This window comes from Vanellus vanellus, assembly GCF_965231255.1.
Source record: "Vanellus vanellus genome assembly, chromosome: 11".
In the NCBI taxonomy this organism is placed as follows: domain Eukaryota; kingdom Metazoa; phylum Chordata; class Aves; order Charadriiformes; family Charadriidae; genus Vanellus; species Vanellus vanellus.
In genome coordinates this window covers 5,694,155-5,712,903 of record NC_138916.1, presented here as the reverse complement: position 1 = coordinate 5,712,903, position 18,749 = coordinate 5,694,155, and the positions used below count along the sequence as shown (strand labels likewise).

Here is an 18,749-nt window from a genome sequence, read left to right as displayed (position 1 = left end):
ACAAGTCATGAGGCTTTGGATAATGATAATGCTGACAGGATTTTACACTAATTCTCTTATAAAGAGTGTGTATTCCTTCTGCACCAGAAGCATGTTCTGGGGCAGAATTACTCATAGGACTGTAGGGCCTCCTTCTCTATTGTACAAATTAGAATTTAGTAGCGGTAATGTTTCAGTCTTTTCTTGTCAAAAAAAATTTCTTTTCAAAGTGACAAAGATGAGAACTCAGTAGTTCTAAGACTACCAGTCCTGGTAGGTGTAGGAAGTGACATGGTTTATTTGGCAAAAACATCCTTCTCAGATGAAGGTATTGATGTCCATTGCTAATTATAAAATAGTTTTGTTGTTTGTATTATTTAATACACTAATTTATTTCCTTATGGACAGGGAAATCCATGCTAATCAGAGAAACTGTGCGTGTGTTTGGTAGCTGAGGTAAAACCTTGGGTTTTGTGGAATGAGGAACTTTTAATACTGTTTAAAAACAGGTGTGTTTTAGTTGAGCTTAAACAAAGAATGTTTTCCTTTGCAATTTTTCACAGCTTGAGAAATGCGCTCAGGACCTGGGAAGTACATCCAAAGCAGTTGGTTCATCAATGGCCCAGTTGTTAACTTGTGCTGCTCAAGGCAATGAGCACTACACAGGTAGGGTATTATTCATAATCTCTCTGCAAAACCTCTGTTTTCCATAAAATACTTGATAGAAGGTTTTCTTACCACAGACTACTTAAATCAAGGAATTGCTCACTTTTTTTTTTATGCTGAGAGTGAATTGTGGCAAGTTACTAGGAATTGCTAATGTAAATAATGTGCTTCATAAAAGAATAGTGTCGCAACGTGTGTCTGTATGTAATCAGAATAGATTGAGATGTCTGTTGTTTTTGTAAACATATGCTACAAACTCTGTGAAGGACAGAACTAAAATGTAATGCGATTTAAAGGTTGGTGCCACTGGAAATGTTGCTATATCATTTCAGAAGAGTAAAAGGGTCTTTGGATATTTTTTGAAGCACAGGATGCAAACATACTTGTGACAGCCTGGTGATGTTTAAAACTGCATCTCGTACTACATGTTACCAGTTTACATGTATAATGCAGCTAGTCTCTCTGACTCGTTGATCACATTTGCATAGTTTGAGTTAAAGCCAACAGGGAATGTGGGCACGCAGATTCTGCAATTTGGTTTTATACCTGTACTTTTTAGAAACCCAAAACACCTTTATAAAGAAAATGTTCCCTGCAGGTGGGGAAAAAGGTTTACTCTTATATGGTAAAATGTTCTGTCTCCTTATTTCTGTAAGCTGTTGAGCAAATGCTACAGTAGGATTTTTTAAAATATTACTGATTAAAATGCATTATGGCAGTTACCACCTCATTGGATGTAGTTGCATCAGGGCTACATAACTTACAGTGGCTTGCGTTTGAAGCAGATATAATTGCATTAAGGTGACTCCTGTTGGGAAATCTTACAAAGCAATGAGTTCCTTTTCAAAGGTCATATAACTATTTCCTATCTCATACTGTCTTGTTATGCAAAACTGCTGTTTCTCTGTGATAAAAATTCTTTACAGCTTATATTCACTATTTAGTAATTCCCTCTTGTCTGCAACTGTCACAGTGTTTTTTTCACATTTCAATCACATGACTAACACTAGACTGTAGCTGAGCAAACTTCATTGTAGGGGATGAAAGCAGCACCAAATTGAAAGCAAAGCAATCATAGCTTTTTATTTTGTGGTGCTGTGATAAATTAAATCAAATTTAAAAGATGCTTACTGGTACTCTAAATAAAGGAAACAAAACGTGTATATTTTTCCTGAAATTTTCTTGAAATTAAGAATGTAGAAAGCTTTCTGTGGTTTGTCAAATAGAAAGGTTGTAACTGCAACATAGTCAATACTGTTTCTCTGTCTAGCTTGGCTTTACTTTGACATGTAATATCACTTGCTTTTCACTGTCTTCTAAAGTTTCTGCATTTAAAAATGATCAGTTGATCGGAAGAGAGAATGTTAAAAGGCACTGGTGTTAAAATGCTAATGTGGCTACTTTGTGTGTTTATATTTGGTTGTGATGTCCCAGCTTTCTAAACATTTCCAATAGGGATATTAGAACATTCTAATTATTTTTAATGCCTACGTGTGGATAACCAAGAGGTCTTGTACAGCAAATGTGAACCTTTTCTATAGCTTTCTTTTAGTAGGACTAGCATGATTTTAACATTATCGCTTGAAATATACCACCTACATTAATTGCATATGTTGTTGACTAGACTATGTGCTAATTAAGTTCTTTTAGAAGACTATTTTATATTGGTTTTCATTAAGGGCTGAATTAAATTACAAAATAGAAAAATGGGACCATTATTGATACAGTTTTACGCCTTAGTGCTAGAGGTGATGAATGTCCTATAATGGCGGCCAGACAGATCGCAGAAACTAATTTAATGACATCCTCTCTATGACTTTATTCAGTTATTTTATGTGCTTGTACTCACAGTGATGTTAGGTTATATCAAGTTGTGTCATCCCTAACGATCTCTTAATTTTAATTACTTGAACTTAAGCTATTGCTGTGTTTATTCTCTAAAAAATGCAAAGTTGCACTTTCAGAAGTGGCTGAGATGATGTAGCTCTGATGTCATGTACACTGTTCTTGCAGAAAATCACTTTCCCCCATAGCTTGGAGTAGGAGATTTTTCCTCATTTCCAGGTTTTAGACTTTCTTCTTTTTCAGTGCTTCACTAAGATTCAGTCACAGATGTAGAGCAGTGCCTGAAACATTGTCCTTTGGGTATAATATTTACTTTATGGCTTCACTACAGGCATTTCTCTAAGCAAATGATGCTGTGTATTTCAAATGTGTTCATGTTTGAAGACTTATTTTAAACTGCATTTGCAATGTTATTTTGCAATAGGATCATTACCTGCAAATTCATCTGTCATAAAATTCAAAGATCGTCTTTAAGGGTACTAATAGAATCCTTGATGAAATCTGAACACAGGAGTTGCTGCCAGAGAAACTGCTCAGGCTTTGAAGACTTTGGCTCAGGCAGCACGAGGAGTTGCAGCATCTACTACTGACCCTGTGGCAGCACATGCAATGTTGGATTCAGCAAGGGATGTCATGGAAGGCTCTGCTATGCTTATTCAGGAGGCGAAGCAGGCCCTGGCCGCACCGGGGGATGCAGACAGTCAGCAGAGATTAGCCCAGGTAAGTTGCAATGTGAGCAACTACATGAATTAGCGAATACCCAGTGAAACGAATCATTAAATAATGCGAGAGAACAACAGAAAATAAGGCTGCAAGGAATGGCAGCTTTCTAGTCCTTCCAGCAACAGTCAGACAGTATCAACATGCTTATGTTAAATAATGCAGAAGACTAAAATATACTTTGCACCATCTTTTAGAAAGATGAACTTATACAAAGATGCAGTTAAGTGCTTTTACCCACAACATATTTGAATAGGCTGTTTGACTGCAAAAATGAAACCACTATTAAACTGATCATTATCAAATGAAGGATCTGAATTCATGTTATATTTAAAAAGCGAATGCATGTTTTGTACACACATGACACTACTGCTTTTGAAGACCTCAAAAAGTAACATGTTCTTTTCTTACGGGTTTGAAAAGTTCTGTAATTGGCCTGTATTTTAAATAATTTCTTATGAGGAGTCAGTTGTTTTAATGAGGACTTTGAAAAAAGTAGCATGCCAAGGATTTCTGATTAGTGTATGGGGGCATTCCCTTATCTGCTGTGCTGCAGCCTTTATCCCAGGTGCCAGCAGCGGCTGTGGAGCTGCATAAATAATGACTACTGATAGACTAGAAGTGAGCAAACCAAGAAAGACACAAGTGTCAAAACTGGTCTTGTTAAAGTTGGAATGCAGGAATCGCTGGCTACAGAATGTGCCTCCTATTAGGTAAATGACCACTTAAGCCTTTCTTGGTGTGAATGTGTTTGCTTATGTGTTGTAGGTGGCAAAAGCAGTGTCTCACTCCTTGAATAACTGCGTGAATTGTCTGCCCGGACAAAAGGATGTGGATGTGGCTTTGAAGAGTATTGGGGAATCTAGCAAGAAGCTCCTTGTTGATTCGGTGAGATGTCTTTTGACATAGAAATAAATGTCAGAGAACAGAAAAGCAGATCTGGGCTCCCCATGAGTCAAATTATTATGTAGTAAATGTGCCCTAAGTGTACTTTATATAAGTTTTGTTAAGTTTATGCACCGTTAAGTAGCTGCTACTTTGGTTGAAATGCCCTCCTTCTAGTTTATGGGAAAGATAAAATGTGTCTATGGTTTATGAAGGCACTATTAAAGTTGTCAGACATCACCATTATTTTGTTTTTTTTGAAAATGCCAGCTGTGACTTAACATTTGAAGAATATGAAAGTTCAAAACTTACAATCCATTTCCCATATAGAAGTGGTCAGTTCAGTTTAAGGAGCATTGTGGTCAGCCAAAAAATGTTTGGTGCATCTACGGTAATTTTGTGCAAGGAGAATTGTTACATTTCTGTGTAACGGCATCCATGTCAAAAAACACCCTTTGTGTGCTGGTAATTTCCTGGAGGGTTATATGATTTGAACAACTTTTTTCTGCACCTACCAGTGATCCTGGTACCCTGTGAATGAAGGAGTATTTTGATATGTCTGTGCAATGCCTTTTGGTAAACCCAGGCCAGGAGTTTAGAGTCATTGTGAAGAGCTGCTAAAACTTGTGTGGTGTTCTGAAAAGCTTGTTTGTGGAAGTGAATGATGACTTGGGGACCAAAACTCTCCAACTTTTGCCACTGAGTTCCTCACTTCAAATTTGGTAGTTGAACCATAAAATAGTTATTGCCATCTCTGTCCCTCTAAAGGCTTACAGACTTGTCTGTCCCTTGAAAGAAACAGCAGGACTAAGGTGGTTGTATAGATTTCTGGTTGATAGTTGTCCCATAGTTGGACTATTCTGCATTCAGAACTGAATCACTAGCAGCCCAGTTGCAGTACTCTGTTCTAGCTTTTATGTGAATCTCACGACTGTATTGCATTTAGTGTTCTTGGATTGTGTTGAAATTTCCAGTTGCGAAGGGCTGGTGTGACGCGCTGGACAATAAAATGCAGCACTTGGTCTCTTACAGCTACCTCCAAGTTCCAAGTCATTTCAAGAAGCTCAGAGTGAACTGAACCAGGCAGCAGCAGACTTGAATCAATCAGCAGGAGAAGTTGTCCATGCTACACGGGGCCAAAGTGGGGAACTGGCTGCAGCCTCTGGAAAATTCAGCGATGATTTTGATGAATTTCTTGATGCTGGTATTGAAATGGCTGGCCAAGCACAAGTAAGTTTTTTATCTTGCCAACTGTGACCAAGGATTATATTTGGCATAGTATCTTGCAGTGCAGTATCTTGGTTGTCTTGTAGCACAGTACAATAATCTAGCGTGAGCCTATCCAAATATGACAGGTGACATTTGTTACGAAGCAGTCATCCGTAACTGATTATCTGGAGTAAAGTCAACTCAACATTTGCTTTTTATGCAGGAGATTGATATTTGTTCCTGTGCCCAGTGAGAAATATGACTTCATACTCCTCTGTCTAGTTTGGGCTGTTAAATTATTTCACCTGTATATCTGAAGGTACAAAGGTGTTCTGAACCTCTCAAAGCTTACAGAGAGTTGCTTCTATTTTGGTAGAACTACTATGAAGCATAATTTATGTGAACACTGTTCAAAATTTAGCACCTTTCTTTGCTAATTTTCAAATGCTTTAAGTAGACAGAAGAAAAGATGCATTTAAAATCCAGACTTGATATTGCTCTGCAGTCCATGCTGATGACCTGCTACAGGGTGGAACAAGCACTTGAAGAGGACTGGCTGAAATGCCATGGATCTGAGAGCAAGCCCTTGGACTTCTGTTTAGTGATTTAAATTTGGCTGAGTTCTATTCTGATGAGCTTGGTAACGATCAAGAATGTTGTCACGTATTACCTAGCTTATTCCCAGTAGTCTAGGTACTCATTTGAAGTTGTAGATATCTCCTTTATTTTATCTTACTGAGTTTAGGTGTACTGAATTACACTAATTGGTTATTTGGAGATGATTTAACATAACAAATGTCAGTGTATAAAAAAGGGTCATGTACCAGGTGAGTTAGGAGGACTTGCAAAGAAAAGAATCTGCAGACTGTTTTGCCCTAGTTTGTAGGAGGAACTTGCAAACCGAAGAAATGATTGCTGAAAGAAAAGTAGCCAGAAAGTCTTGTGTGCCAGTCTTCTGAAGTCATTTATGAAGTGTCTTTGTAGAGCAGATGCTTTGTAGATAGAGCTGAGTAGAGAGATCAGACAATGACTGCTGGTTATTCTCTGTCAAAATTTAATCATTCAGGTTCCAGATCTGTGAAGTGGGTTAGGCACCAAATATCAGCTGATTCTCTGAAGCGGAGTAGGAATTAGGTACCTGACGCTCTTTTTAGCCATGGGCGTCCTTGACTTTTAGAATGTTTTGTTTGAGGCAATTCAGTGAAGGCAAAGGTAGAAAAGATACTGCAAATAGCTATTTGAAAAGGGAATTCGAGCTGCTGATGACCTTGTGGCCCTTGCTGATTTGCTTATCCTGCTGATGTAGGGGGTGATAGCCATCTTAGTTATTAACGGCTGATCTTTCAAAAGAGAATGGTTTCTGTCTGTGTCTAGTTATTTGCCCAGAACAGAAGCAATACTGGGTATTTTGGATACTCAGCAAAATGGGGGGGTAGGGAGGAAGCAGAATGTAAATACAGAGAAAAGATACTCACATCAGCTGAGTAACATGCAACCTCTTTACACAGAATCCTGAACAGACCATTAGAAAGAACAGATTCACTTCTACTGATCATTGACAGAAGAGTCTAGTCACAGCTATTTGCTGTGATAATGCAGTACTTTCATGTTAATTGTATGTATATGCAGGTTTTCCTTTTCAAGCAATGCTTTAAAGTAAGTAATAGAACATCCAAGTTAGAATGTTTACCGAAGTAGGCTTACAGAAATCTATTTTGTTGGGATAGAGGACTTCCGTGAGGGATCTTCTGTGCGAGTAATCCCAGTTAGATGCTAGAGATCCTGTGGGTTACACAGAGGATGCTAGAATACAGACAGTGTATGCTGACTGAATAATGTGGATCAGTTGTGCCAGGCAGAGACACATGAGAGTCTTGACAACAAAAGCATTGTTCAACAAGTAGTAAAGTTTCTCCGTTGCTCATTTGTGAATACTGCTATTGTTAGAAGCCAAGCTATTTGTTATATGGGCTTCTTTTTCGGTTATGTAAGTGAAGCTAGAGGCACCTGTCTGGCTGAACAGAGGCTTTGGTCTGTCTCCTTCTCTGGACTATGGTCCCCACTGTGTCAGTGGTTTCAGATGGATAAACAAACTGGGTTTCCAAATGCAGTTTTAGCATGCTCTTATTGCAAACTCTGCACTTAATGTTATGCTGCTGTGGCTTTGCAGACTAAAGAGGACCAGATTCAAGTAATAGGTAACCTCAAGAGCATCTCTATGGCTTCCAGCAAGTTGTTACTAGCTGCCAAGTCTCTCTCTGTTGATCCTGGAGCTCCTAATGCCAAGAACCTCTTAGCAGCAGCAGCAAGGTAAGGATGTGGTGCTTGCCTTAGATTTTCCAAAGATAGTTGCTTTTCTCTGATATTTATAATGTGTTTATATATTCTTCTGCTATCAACAGTTACGTGAGTGGCTGGAACCGGCAGTTCTAGTTAAATGAAAGTAGGACAGAAGAAAACAGTTTATTTTGGAGTAATTCCTTAAGTGGCATAACCTGTTACTGTTGGTGGAAATAACAATAAATAAATAAAAAAAATACTAATAAAAAATAACCAGCAGTTGAAGAATTGGCTGAGTTTTTGAAAGGGACTAATGTGCTTTACCTGCTGTTTTATTACCGTCTATGTTCTGACAAGGCAGTAGCTAACACTAAGCCTCTCAATCCCTAACAAAGGAAAGAAATTGAACAATATTCTTCTGCAGAATGTGTTTAAAAATCATGTGTTGGCTGCCTATCACTTCCAGTGATCAAGAACACTTGGAAGGGTTAGATGTTATCTTTATTTGGTGGAAGACAGCCTTGCTTTAAGGATTCTGGCAACCATGCCCTGAATTTTATCTTGTGGACCCTGTTTCTCAGTCAAGGTGCTCAGTGTTTGTGGGGAAAAATAACACGGCACTTCAGTGTTTGACTGAATAATCACCTGTCCTTCACTTTCTCAAATACTTTTCACAATTCTTTTTCCCCAAATTAACTTTCTATTATCTGAGTTTGTAAATGGAATGTTCAAATGTCAAACTGGAAGGGGACTGCTGAAGGACAGATAGACATCACACCTAAAAATGTCAACATTAAATCAAATGAAGGTCTGAGATTACATGAATGTGACTTATAATATTGTTTGCCAAAATGTTTACACCCACAAAGATTAGTCTAGAGAGGAAGTGAGTAAGTTAAGACTGTTACTTCCTTGGGGACAATGTAGTGGATGTTTATCCTGGACCTTGGAATCATCCCTTTCTAATAGCAATAACTTTATTTTTAAAAAATTAGTCCTCTATTTTAATAAAGGACTTCTTAAAGAAGCTATGCTACTTTACTTTGTCATATTTGTTTAAAAAAAAAAAAATAATAATTCTGACATCCATCTTGTCTCCCTGAAAGAAATAGCTTCTAGGAAAACTGTAGGTGACCAAAGGCACACTGCTTAAAAGTGAAGGAGTCATGTGAGCTTTTGTTAGTGCTGCAGCATCAGACTGCTACAGATTCCTGCTTTAGTCTGGAGCATTCCTGTTTGGAGCGAAATGGAAGTTAATATCCCCAGTGAAGCCCAGTTAGTTGTTAGTTTCTGCCAGGCTGCTATGCCCTCTGTAGAAGCATGTAATAAAAAAAGGGGAGACAAGCCATGCAGAGCCTTTAGATGTTCTATTTTGCCATGCTGTTAGTGTGTGTATGTGTGGCTGCATGCATGCATGTGACTTTACATAGACATCGGAAAAGTAAATACATAGCAATTCTTAGTTTGTGTTTAAGATGCTAAGGAGGCACCCTATTTCCTTTCTCAAATCCTCCGTGGCTGCTTCTGACAAGCTTGCCAGGGCTCTGTTCTCTTTCCGTGCTATGATATGGTGAAGGTCAACTATTTTTACTTTCTCTTTTCGCACAAAAATGAAAAAAAGAGGCACAGCTTCCTTTGCTTCCTGTTTATAAGATGGCTTATCTTCTCATTTTTTTCCTTATCTTTTACTGTAGTGGGATTAATCTTCTTGTATTTTCTTTCCTTTCTTCCTCCTTTGTTCCAGCTATAATAGACACTCCCAACTTTTTCAGTAGGTTTGGCCTCCTTGTGGAGGCATTTTTCTTGGCTTCCTTTGACAGTCTCAGAGGACTGCAACAGGGGCTGAGTTTGCTGCAGGATCCAAGTATTTATATGCTGTATTTGATAAAAACAAATGTGGCTTTTAGAGTCCTAGCGGTCCTTTTCCACGCTGGGGTTGGTGTTTGAGGGGCAACCTTCCTGGTTCTACTGCCTCCAAATAGTTTTAAAAGTAATGCTTGTACATTGGCTGTATCCCTGGGTACAGGTACCTGGTGTGTAGTAATGATACTCGTGAGACCACATTGCATCCTCTACCAAGCTGACAATTCTAGTCTATTATCAAGTTTGGGTTTTTTTCTTTAATCGCTGATATTCTGTGGCTCAATGGGTATTGTCTCTCTTAGATTAAAATCAACAGTGGACAAGATGTTTCTGCATGAAGTTTCTGTGGGAGTGAACAAACCTTTCCATTTTTGCCATCTATTCATGTGTCTGTATGCAATGACATTTTTCTGATACATAAAAATCACTGATGTTCAGGAGGTTGAGAATCCACTGTTTGTATGGATGGTATGTTGGTGAAGCCATACATACTTTTTTCAGAGATAGATAATAATTGCAAAAATATTCGTATACACACACACATATTGATTCAGAGAATATGAATTAGTTAAAGGAAAAAAATGAAATTTGATATAACAGACTATATAAATATATAGCAGGACTATATGTGTATAATACAGTATGCCAGACAGGACAAAAGACATATATATGTAACAGTCCTAAAAGGCAGAAGAATTCAGGAAAAGGGGCTCTGAGGATGCCAACGGTACTGAAAAGGGTAGGAGTCTCAATTAAACAAATGTATCTATTAGTTTCCATTCTTTTTGCCCTGGAATTAAACATAAAACCTGGTGTATATGGAATAAGCACATCCCATTTCCTTTTATAACAGTATAATACCATCCATCTAGGTAATCATGTTATTGATGTTACCAATCATGTTATCAAGCACCAGTTTTCTTAAAGAAAAAGCAATCCAAATGCCATGCAGAGTTTTCAAGGTCAGAGGAAAGCATGTTCTCCATGCACTCTGATTTCACTCATTTTCTAATTTGCCATGAGAAACAACACAAAAACACTTGCATTCCACTATAATGTCACAATACAAGCTAAGTTTTTGCAAATTGGTGACAACATACTGAGCTATAGAAAATTATCTTTGATTAATAACAAAGAACGGCAGACTTCTACTTCCTCCTGCAAAGCCTATTCTTCTAGAAGATACTTTCCTGGGTGGTTAGCTGTTAGTCTAAAATTAATGTAGTTATAATTAATTTTGCTTAATATCAGAACATTCATTGGAAAACACAGATAGTGACTATATTGTATGTCAGATTCAGCCTGTGTTCACTGTGAACTCCCATAGAAAATACCTTGTTCTCTGTGGATTTAAACCTAAAAGGGCTGATGCATGTTGACTTGGATAATATCAATGATTATTTTAAGAGGAAAAAAAGCAACTTGATAACAGACTATAGAAATATATAGCAGGATTGTGTGTGTAATACAGTATATCAGAAAAGACACAAAACTTTCCTAGCAAAGGGTATATAATATGACTTTACATTCAAATATTGTTTGACATACTGGCCGCTTGTGTCTTTTAAGACTTCTGGGTGCTAGTTGAGAAATGATTCAGTTAATGTCAGACCTGGAGAAATGCTAAAATACCTTATAGCAGCGAAGTTATGTCACTGCTAGTGTAGTGGGTTGACCTTGGCCTGCTGCCAGGTGATGTTTTACCCTTTCTTAACGATGTTTTCCCCAGAGGTGCCACCAGCTTGGCTGCTGGGCTCAGTTGTGTCCTGTGGTGGGTCTGTTGGAGCCATCTGGAACCAGCTGTACCTGGCATGGGGCAGCCCCTGGCCTCTTCTCACAGAAGCCACCCCTGCAGCCAAAACCTTGCCAGAGATGCTTGTTGCTGTGAGATGAAGCTTCTGTTTCTTCTGTGCCGACTTCTCAATTGTTTGCACTGAAGGGATAGATTTTCAGGTGTGGACCAGTATCAAATGTTTTAGTGAGAATGTTTTTGTGCCTATGAAGCTTGTTAAAGAAGAGGTGAACTGTTTATTATACAGTTAATCCCCAAACACTGAAAAGAAAGCATCTAGTAGAACATCAAAGTTGTAAATCTTTATGCAGTGTACAGGTAACGGTAAAAATAGTTTTAATAGGAATAATGTAACTTTAATATATGCCTTTTTTCCTTCTACTTTCCCTAGAGCTGTGACTGAGAGTATAAACCAGCTCATCACGCTGTGCACCCAGCAAGCTCCTGGGCAGAAGGAATGTGATAATGCACTCAGAGAACTGGAGGTATTACTACATTTCAAAAGTTCTTATTCATAAAAATAGGCCCCAAATGTTTGTTTCCCTTTTTCTTTTTGTCCAATTAGCTGCTCTCTCTGTCTTCTCACTTGATATATGTCAGGGGTTTTAATTGCATATGAGGTAAGCATAGAACCTCTGTGAAAATCTTGTAGTTTTGGCCAGAGTTAAATTTGCTGCCCTGTCCCCATCTCTTCTTCCCTGCCCCTCAAAAGGTACAGTTGAGCCCTTATTATTCATACTTAGTATGAATTAAGGAAGAATCATAATGATATGACCACTACTGGCAGTGCACTGGAGGGAGTTGCAGAATCCTGATTTTTCTGCTTGTAGAATGTTGTTACTGACATCCCACTTTAGGATGATGTTTACCATCTTTTACCTTGTCACTCCCTGCCATTTCTTAGTGTAGATTTTTGATGCCTTGTCTGTTTTGTCACAGCCAAGCTGGTATGACGTACAGGTTTTTGCAAGGTATGTTCTGTTTCATGAGTGAACTGTTTGGCTAAATAGTGGGTAGCAGGTCAGTTGAAAGGCTGTGCGCTGATCAGAAAGACAGCTGCTTACAATAGTAGGAAATAGCATCTTTTTAATTAAACTAAATGTTTGTTTGCTGTCAAGGTCAGAACATCGAGGGATGACTGGCCTGTGTAGAGAACATAAAACACCCTCAAGCTTTTTGTTTCTACCCCTTGGTATCAAAAGGATACAAAGGTCACTGCAGGTGCATCCCAGAATATTGTGAGCTTTTGTAGTATGCGACTCCACAGTCACCATCCCAAAATATTGGTAGGAGTTTGCCTAGGAGCCTCTTTGTACTTTTGAATTCTTAGCTACTTAAGCTTAGAAGTGTTATTCCCTTAGTTAAAGGGAGTAGCAGCAAGTCCAAATAATAAAAAGAGAAAACTGAAAATTGTGCCATAATGTAATGGCTGCCCAAAGTCACTGCAGAATGTAGGGGTGGAGCAGCCAGGGGGAATGAAGCACCATTTCTCTTCCTGAAAGGCTAATGGGGAGAGATCTGCAAAACAGCAAGGAAGTGAAAGGTCAAAATTCCCAGCTAATGAGCCCCTAAACTTTCAGTTTTGGGGCAGAACAGCCTTAAGAAGCCATTGCAGAGGGTTCTGTGCAAATAGCATGGCTTGCAAGCAGAGCCCGAGAAGGGCAGAAGGAAGATCTGTAGCATCTTGAACTTCTAGGAAACACTTGCCTCAGAGGGCCAGTTAGTGAGAAGAGCCTGGGTGGATGAAATCAGATTAATTTCTGAGAAAACGGAAACTTGGGCAAAACCACACAGTCCTGAAATGAGACCAGAGACTGGTATCAAAGTGACCTGAGAAACCTATCAAATTTTGGGGGAAAGCATTCTTAGTAGTCTTAACTTTCAGTTTCTTTTACACCGATTAGGCTCTTACCTCTTCCCTTCATTTCTGCAATTCATTGCCTACTCTTTCTAGTCTCCCCAAGGCTTCTTAAAAGTATGAAGAAAGTAGTGTTTCTGTAGTAAGAGCGTGTCTCAGCTTGGATTTGATAGACTGTCAGTAGTGCTCTGTAGTCTTCCCTGGAGACTCTGGGAAACAGTGCTTAGAGAGAACCTTACTGTATAGCCTCCAATGAGTTAGCTAAGCTTGCCCAGAATTTCAGCTGAAAGGATTAACAAAGGTGTTATAGTAATAGCAAACATATGTCAGTGGGAGGTTGTGCTGGCTTGTGTTTTGCAGTTCCGTTTCCTTACCTTCTGAGGGCTGCTGTCTCCATAGTAGTGCAACTACTGCAGGAACATTGTTTGCTTTACAAGTTATTTCAAGGCAGAGCACAACAATGAAGAGCTGCTGCAATGTCTATGAGAATTGAGAAAGAGATGAGAGGCAACTAGAAACTGTTTTCTAGATATGACTTCTTCCTCACATCACCTTGCTCTCAGTTTATTTACTGTAAGGCTTTAACTTAGACTATAGCTTTTAAAAAGCAATAGCTGAGCTGTTAAAAATACCATAGGTATATCTTAATGTTAGGAGTTTAGTTATGAGAAAAGTCTAAGGGTTTAAAATCATGCCTATGTTTCCTTCAGGTGGAAGGCAAACATCAGATACAGATGTTAGTATTTTTCTATACTTAGTGATTTCGCTTTCATTGGAAAGATTAAAAGTCTTTTCTCCCTGATACTTGGCAGAAAAGAGTGTTCCTTCAAACTTGGAAGAAGGCATATTGCAGATTTTTTACATATAAGAGAATTAGTCTGCTGCGTTTTACAGCTTTTTACAAGTTGTGTTTGTTTGTTTGTTTGTTTTAAATCTAAATGCATCAATTCTGCTCAATGAATATGTGACTGACTTTCACTTTGGTATTTCCAGTAATCAGAATCACCTCAGAAAAAGAAATTAAACCCAACCAGTATGTGTAGTTTTCTGGCAGAGGGAGCTATGTTGCTGGAATCTGTTGACAATAGTAAGAGGCAGGCAGGTCGTTGACTTACTCTTAGTTTGGTAGGCCTTTGTGTGGTTAGACAGGACTCAACAAATGGTAGCTGGTTTTCCTAATCACTCTTGCAATTCCATTTATGAAACTTAAAATGGTACTGAAAACATATATTAGACTGTTGACAACTGGCAGAAAACCAAATAACCTCCTGTCAGCTGAGCATTGCTAATTGACCATAAATCACTCGTCACAAACACAAGGTAAACCAAATTAACCTATACTTTCAACAGATTCATAGTGCGCAAATGTGTAGTTACTGTAGTTCAGTTAATGGAGGGTAGCATTTAATGTGTAGCATGCTCATCTGTATGTGAGCCCTCAGTGAGTGTGCAGTTTTGTTGGCTTGCTGGAGACAAAGTTGTAAGATTACACTGGTATAAGCAGGATAGTTGTGATGGCCTGTGTTCTTCTCAGTGCAGTATTTTAGGCTCTGTCAATAATCAGAGTTTCTTTCGTTATTTCAGACAGTTAAGGGAATGCTGGATAACCCCAATGAACCTGTGAGCGATCTCTCATATTTTGATTGTATTGAGGGCGTAATGGAAAACTCAAAGGTAATTTCCTTTTCTCGCCTCTGTGCCAATTGTAAAGTTGGAAGTTTCCACATGCATATCAAATGTGTTAGAAACACAGAACAGTGTTTATGGCTAAAATACTGCATTCCTTGGTAAAACGCCACCTGAGATAGATCTTTTAGAGGTAATTTCACTTTTTGGTCACTTAGAAGATATATTGCCTCAGTAAGAAAATTTTAAGTGACTGGTATGCGATGCTGTTAAAGTTTGCACCCCTCTCCCTTCCTCCCCTGTGTATTAGACAGCATGTCATACTTTCATGATGTATTTTGACTGGAGCTATGTTAGAATGACCCAAAGCGTAAATGGGAGGCTTGGCAATGAAATATCTTTTGTATCGTTCTGTGCAAAACAGCTTGGACAAATGTCTGAACATTCCAGATATTCTGGCACACCAGAAAATCTGTGTGAAATCTCTAACTTATTTTTAAACATACCATGCTATAAATCTGTCTTTGAAGCTTTGCTTTTGGTGCCCTTATTAATTAGTGTGTTGGAATTGTCTCACATTCTTCTCTAAAAGAAAAAGAAAGTGCTTAATGGATGTGCATGTCAACTTGCATCTAATACTCTACTGCAGTCAGATCTTATTTTGAATTTTAAAAGAAAATAAACTGAATTCTGTGGGAATTAATGTGTATTCTGACATTCAGATGGTTCCAGCAGAGTAGATGCAATTTTGTTTTCACTGAATTTCAGTGAGTTTGGGGGTAAAGAAGATCCCGGATGTGTAAAAAGCAGCTGTGGGTTTGGTTGTCATGTTCTGCAATTCATGAAATGTACCTAGCGCCAAGAGAGCTGTGATGAGTAGTGGATGATAGCAAAAGTAATGAGGACTAATTCTGTATCCTCCTAGTTATTTGCACTATAATTGTGTTTATGTTCAGCACCATCAATCCAGTGTTGATCTACATGCATTATCCCTTACGCCACACAGAGGAATGTACCCAATTCAGTGAAGTCATTAACTAGCTAAAATTTCTGGAAGTCAAGTCAAAGAAGTTTGTGGGCCAGAACTGGCTCAAGGCCAGGAATCACTTGCCTTTGAGTGGTAGGGAAGCATATTGGGAAGGTAACTTTGTTTTTTAATTTCTGAGGTTCTTGGTGAATCAATGGCGGGCATTTCCCAGAATGCAAAAACTGGGGATCTTTTAGTCTTTGGAGAATGTGTTGGAGTGGCATCCAAGGCTCTTTGTGGCCTCACAGAGGCAGCAGCTCAGGTAAGCTACTGAAGTCTGTAAAGTTAAGTATATGTTTTTTATTTTTTTAGAAAGCTCATGTTGTGGGTGTGTAGAGCTGAGATTCACTTCTATGTGGCCAAACAAATGATGACCTTGTACTGGCTAGCATGCTCTGTGTAGATCCACAGAAATTGTGCATACACTGCTGTACATTGCAGAAGCAGCAGAGTGCAATAACATGAATATTTTATAAGGAAGGAAATGACATCAAGAAGGACACTTTTCTGAGGATAAAGCAAATGTCAAAGCTGCAGCATGTGGAATTCGTGTTTGCAGCTCAAGCTCTGAACTGTTACATCATAGAGAAGCGTACAAAAACCAGCCACAGTTAAAATGAATGAATCAAGCTTGATTTAGTTTGGAAAAATTTGTAAGGACCACTACTAATTTCAGACATCTAAAATAATAAGCAATCTGTTTCAGCTGTTCGGATACTTTTGAAATAACTGAAATTCTTAAGCTACTGCAACAAATTAGAGTCTGGAACTGGTTGATGTGGTTTCACTGATCTGATAACTGGGTGACTTGAACTTTTGAGAGCTGATACAGCCCCTTCAGTGAAGGATTTGGCTGTGGGGGGTCATGCTCTGCATCTGGAAACTGCTTCTTGATTTCCCCAAATATGGAATGTCTCAGTACAGACTTGATCTTCTCCACATCTTACTGGAATATCAAGGTGACAGATACTTCTATCTGTAATGGAAATTCATCAAGAAACCTTCAAATACAGTTTTGACAGTTCAAACAATTCCTCCTTGTAGAGTTTATTTAATTGAAAAAGAAAGTTTGGCCATCAGACATCTTGAGCTGCAGTGAGACCAGTAAACGCAGACTTGATGGGTCCTACACTCAGCAATATTGCATTTGCTGTGAATTGGTTTTCTCCTCTGGCTTGATGAAAACCCTCACCACCTCCAACTGTGGCTAATCCAGGAAATAATTTGCTGATACTTGTGACCATTAAAACTCTTTCCATTGGCTATGCAAGTGAAAAAGAATGTTTCCAGGGATACCAGCTGCTTAAACAGTGGAGAGTTTTGTTTTGACTAAATAAAATTCACAAGTGTAAGGGTAATTTTTCCTGGTTCCAGAGGATTCTGGAGATTTATAACTAAAAAAAAATGGTCATAGTACTTCACAGTCTAGTTTCCAGATAATCTCTGACCACCATGTGCTATGATATATGGCAAGCTTATCAAAGAACCAAAATGGATTTAGCATCGGTTTTTAGGATTTTCTTCCTTTCTCTATTTCTAGGCTGCTTACCTCGTTGGCATCTCAGATCCAAACAGTCAGGCTGGTCAGCAGGGTCTTGTTGACCCAATTCAGTTCGCCAGAGCCAATCAAGCAATCCAGATGGCTTGCCAGAATTTGGTAGATCCAGCAAGCAGCCCATCACAGGTGATTCCAGAGGACTGCAGTGAGATGGTCATTGTTAGGACACATGACTTTGCTTTATTTGCGACCAAGCAAAGGAGTTTTGGTTTGAAACTGTTGCATGGCTTTGAACTGCAACTTTGCAGAGCTGGAGTATAGTAGGTGTCATGCTCCTTTGACAATTTGCTTGTTTTGTGCTATCTATTTTTACAGGTATTATCAGCTGCCACAATTGTGGCTAAACATACTTCTGCTTTGTGCAATGCTTGTCGCATTGCTTCATCAAAGACAGCAAATCCTGTTGCCAAGAGACACTTTGTGCAGTCTGCCAAGGAAGTTGCAAACAGCACTGCTAACCTGGTTAAAACTATCAAGGTACAAATGCTGCTTAATTGTACTTCCTTCTACTTTTATGTTGTGTTTTTTTTTCTTTCTGTTGAGACAGAATCAGAACAGTTAGAAATATCGTTTTACCTTCTGTGATATGGATGGTTTCAGAAATGATTAATTACATTTTTGCAGACCTGAACTGGAAAACACATTCAGTGGTATAACTGTGCTGTAGTCAAGGTGGAAAGAATTGGGCAATATTAGTGTTAGGAGAGGCAGCTGGCCTGTCCAGTATGATACACCACTGTGTTGATATACTGAATGAGCTTGCGCCATGAGAGTAATTTGCAAACAACTGAATGTGAAGGCTTTTAGTGGTGTTACATTGTTTAATATCTGGAGGTTTGTGGGAGGTATTTCTGACAGCTTTACCATATTTGTAAGAGAAAAATAAAGAAAAAAGTAATACTGGGGACCAAACAGAAGCCGTTTATATTGCTGCTGTTTAATAGTCTCCTGTTAATAGTAATCTTTTATTTTCCAGATACCTGCCTGCAATTTGGGAGGAGGTAGCTTTTCCTCATGCAAGCAGAAATACTTGTTAAGTCATAGAGGATTCACAATCTAAAACCCTTCTGGAAGCCATTAGCTGGTCTACTACTGAAAGTCTTTTAATATAATTATGCTCTTAGGACTGGGAGGTTTCGTTATGTTACACAGAAGGTCTCCTTCATATTGAAATCTTTCCTATGAGATAGAGATGAAATCTTTCCTATGAAAGAGGTCAGCTGACTTGTGTGAAAATGAGAGCAACAAGTTACTGGTTTGCTTAAAAAAATAATAGGTTTTTTTTTTTACTCAGTCTATAGGAAAGAACCACTTTGTTAGCCACTCCCATTCTTTGGACCATTAGGTGCTGAGACATGATTTATAAAAGTCAGAGTGCAATGACAGAAAACATTTTTTCAGTCTTGTGAAGCAAAGCAGAAGTTTTAAGTTAAGGGCCAAT

General features: G+C 38.6%; 1 protein-coding gene across 1 annotated transcript in view; it reads left to right on the top strand.

The window, feature by feature from the left end:
- The window catches only part of TLN2 (talin 2), a gene marked incomplete at its 5' end in the record, with an annotated part of 112,525 nt that overhangs the window by 41,864 nt on the left and 51,912 nt on the right, over positions 1 to 18,749 (top strand). The window contains 10 exons of the mRNA XM_082488644.1: positions 543 to 645; positions 3,002 to 3,210; positions 3,979 to 4,098; positions 5,128 to 5,325; positions 7,475 to 7,614; positions 11,631 to 11,724; positions 14,682 to 14,771; positions 15,890 to 16,012; positions 17,291 to 17,434; positions 17,624 to 17,785. Coding sequence (XP_082344770.1) covers positions 543 to 645; positions 3,002 to 3,210; positions 3,979 to 4,098; positions 5,128 to 5,325; positions 7,475 to 7,614; positions 11,631 to 11,724; positions 14,682 to 14,771; positions 15,890 to 16,012; positions 17,291 to 17,434; positions 17,624 to 17,785 — 1,383 coding nt within the window. The remainder of the gene's footprint in view (positions 1 to 542; positions 646 to 3,001; positions 3,211 to 3,978; positions 4,099 to 5,127; positions 5,326 to 7,474; positions 7,615 to 11,630; positions 11,725 to 14,681; positions 14,772 to 15,889; positions 16,013 to 17,290; positions 17,435 to 17,623; positions 17,786 to 18,749) is intronic.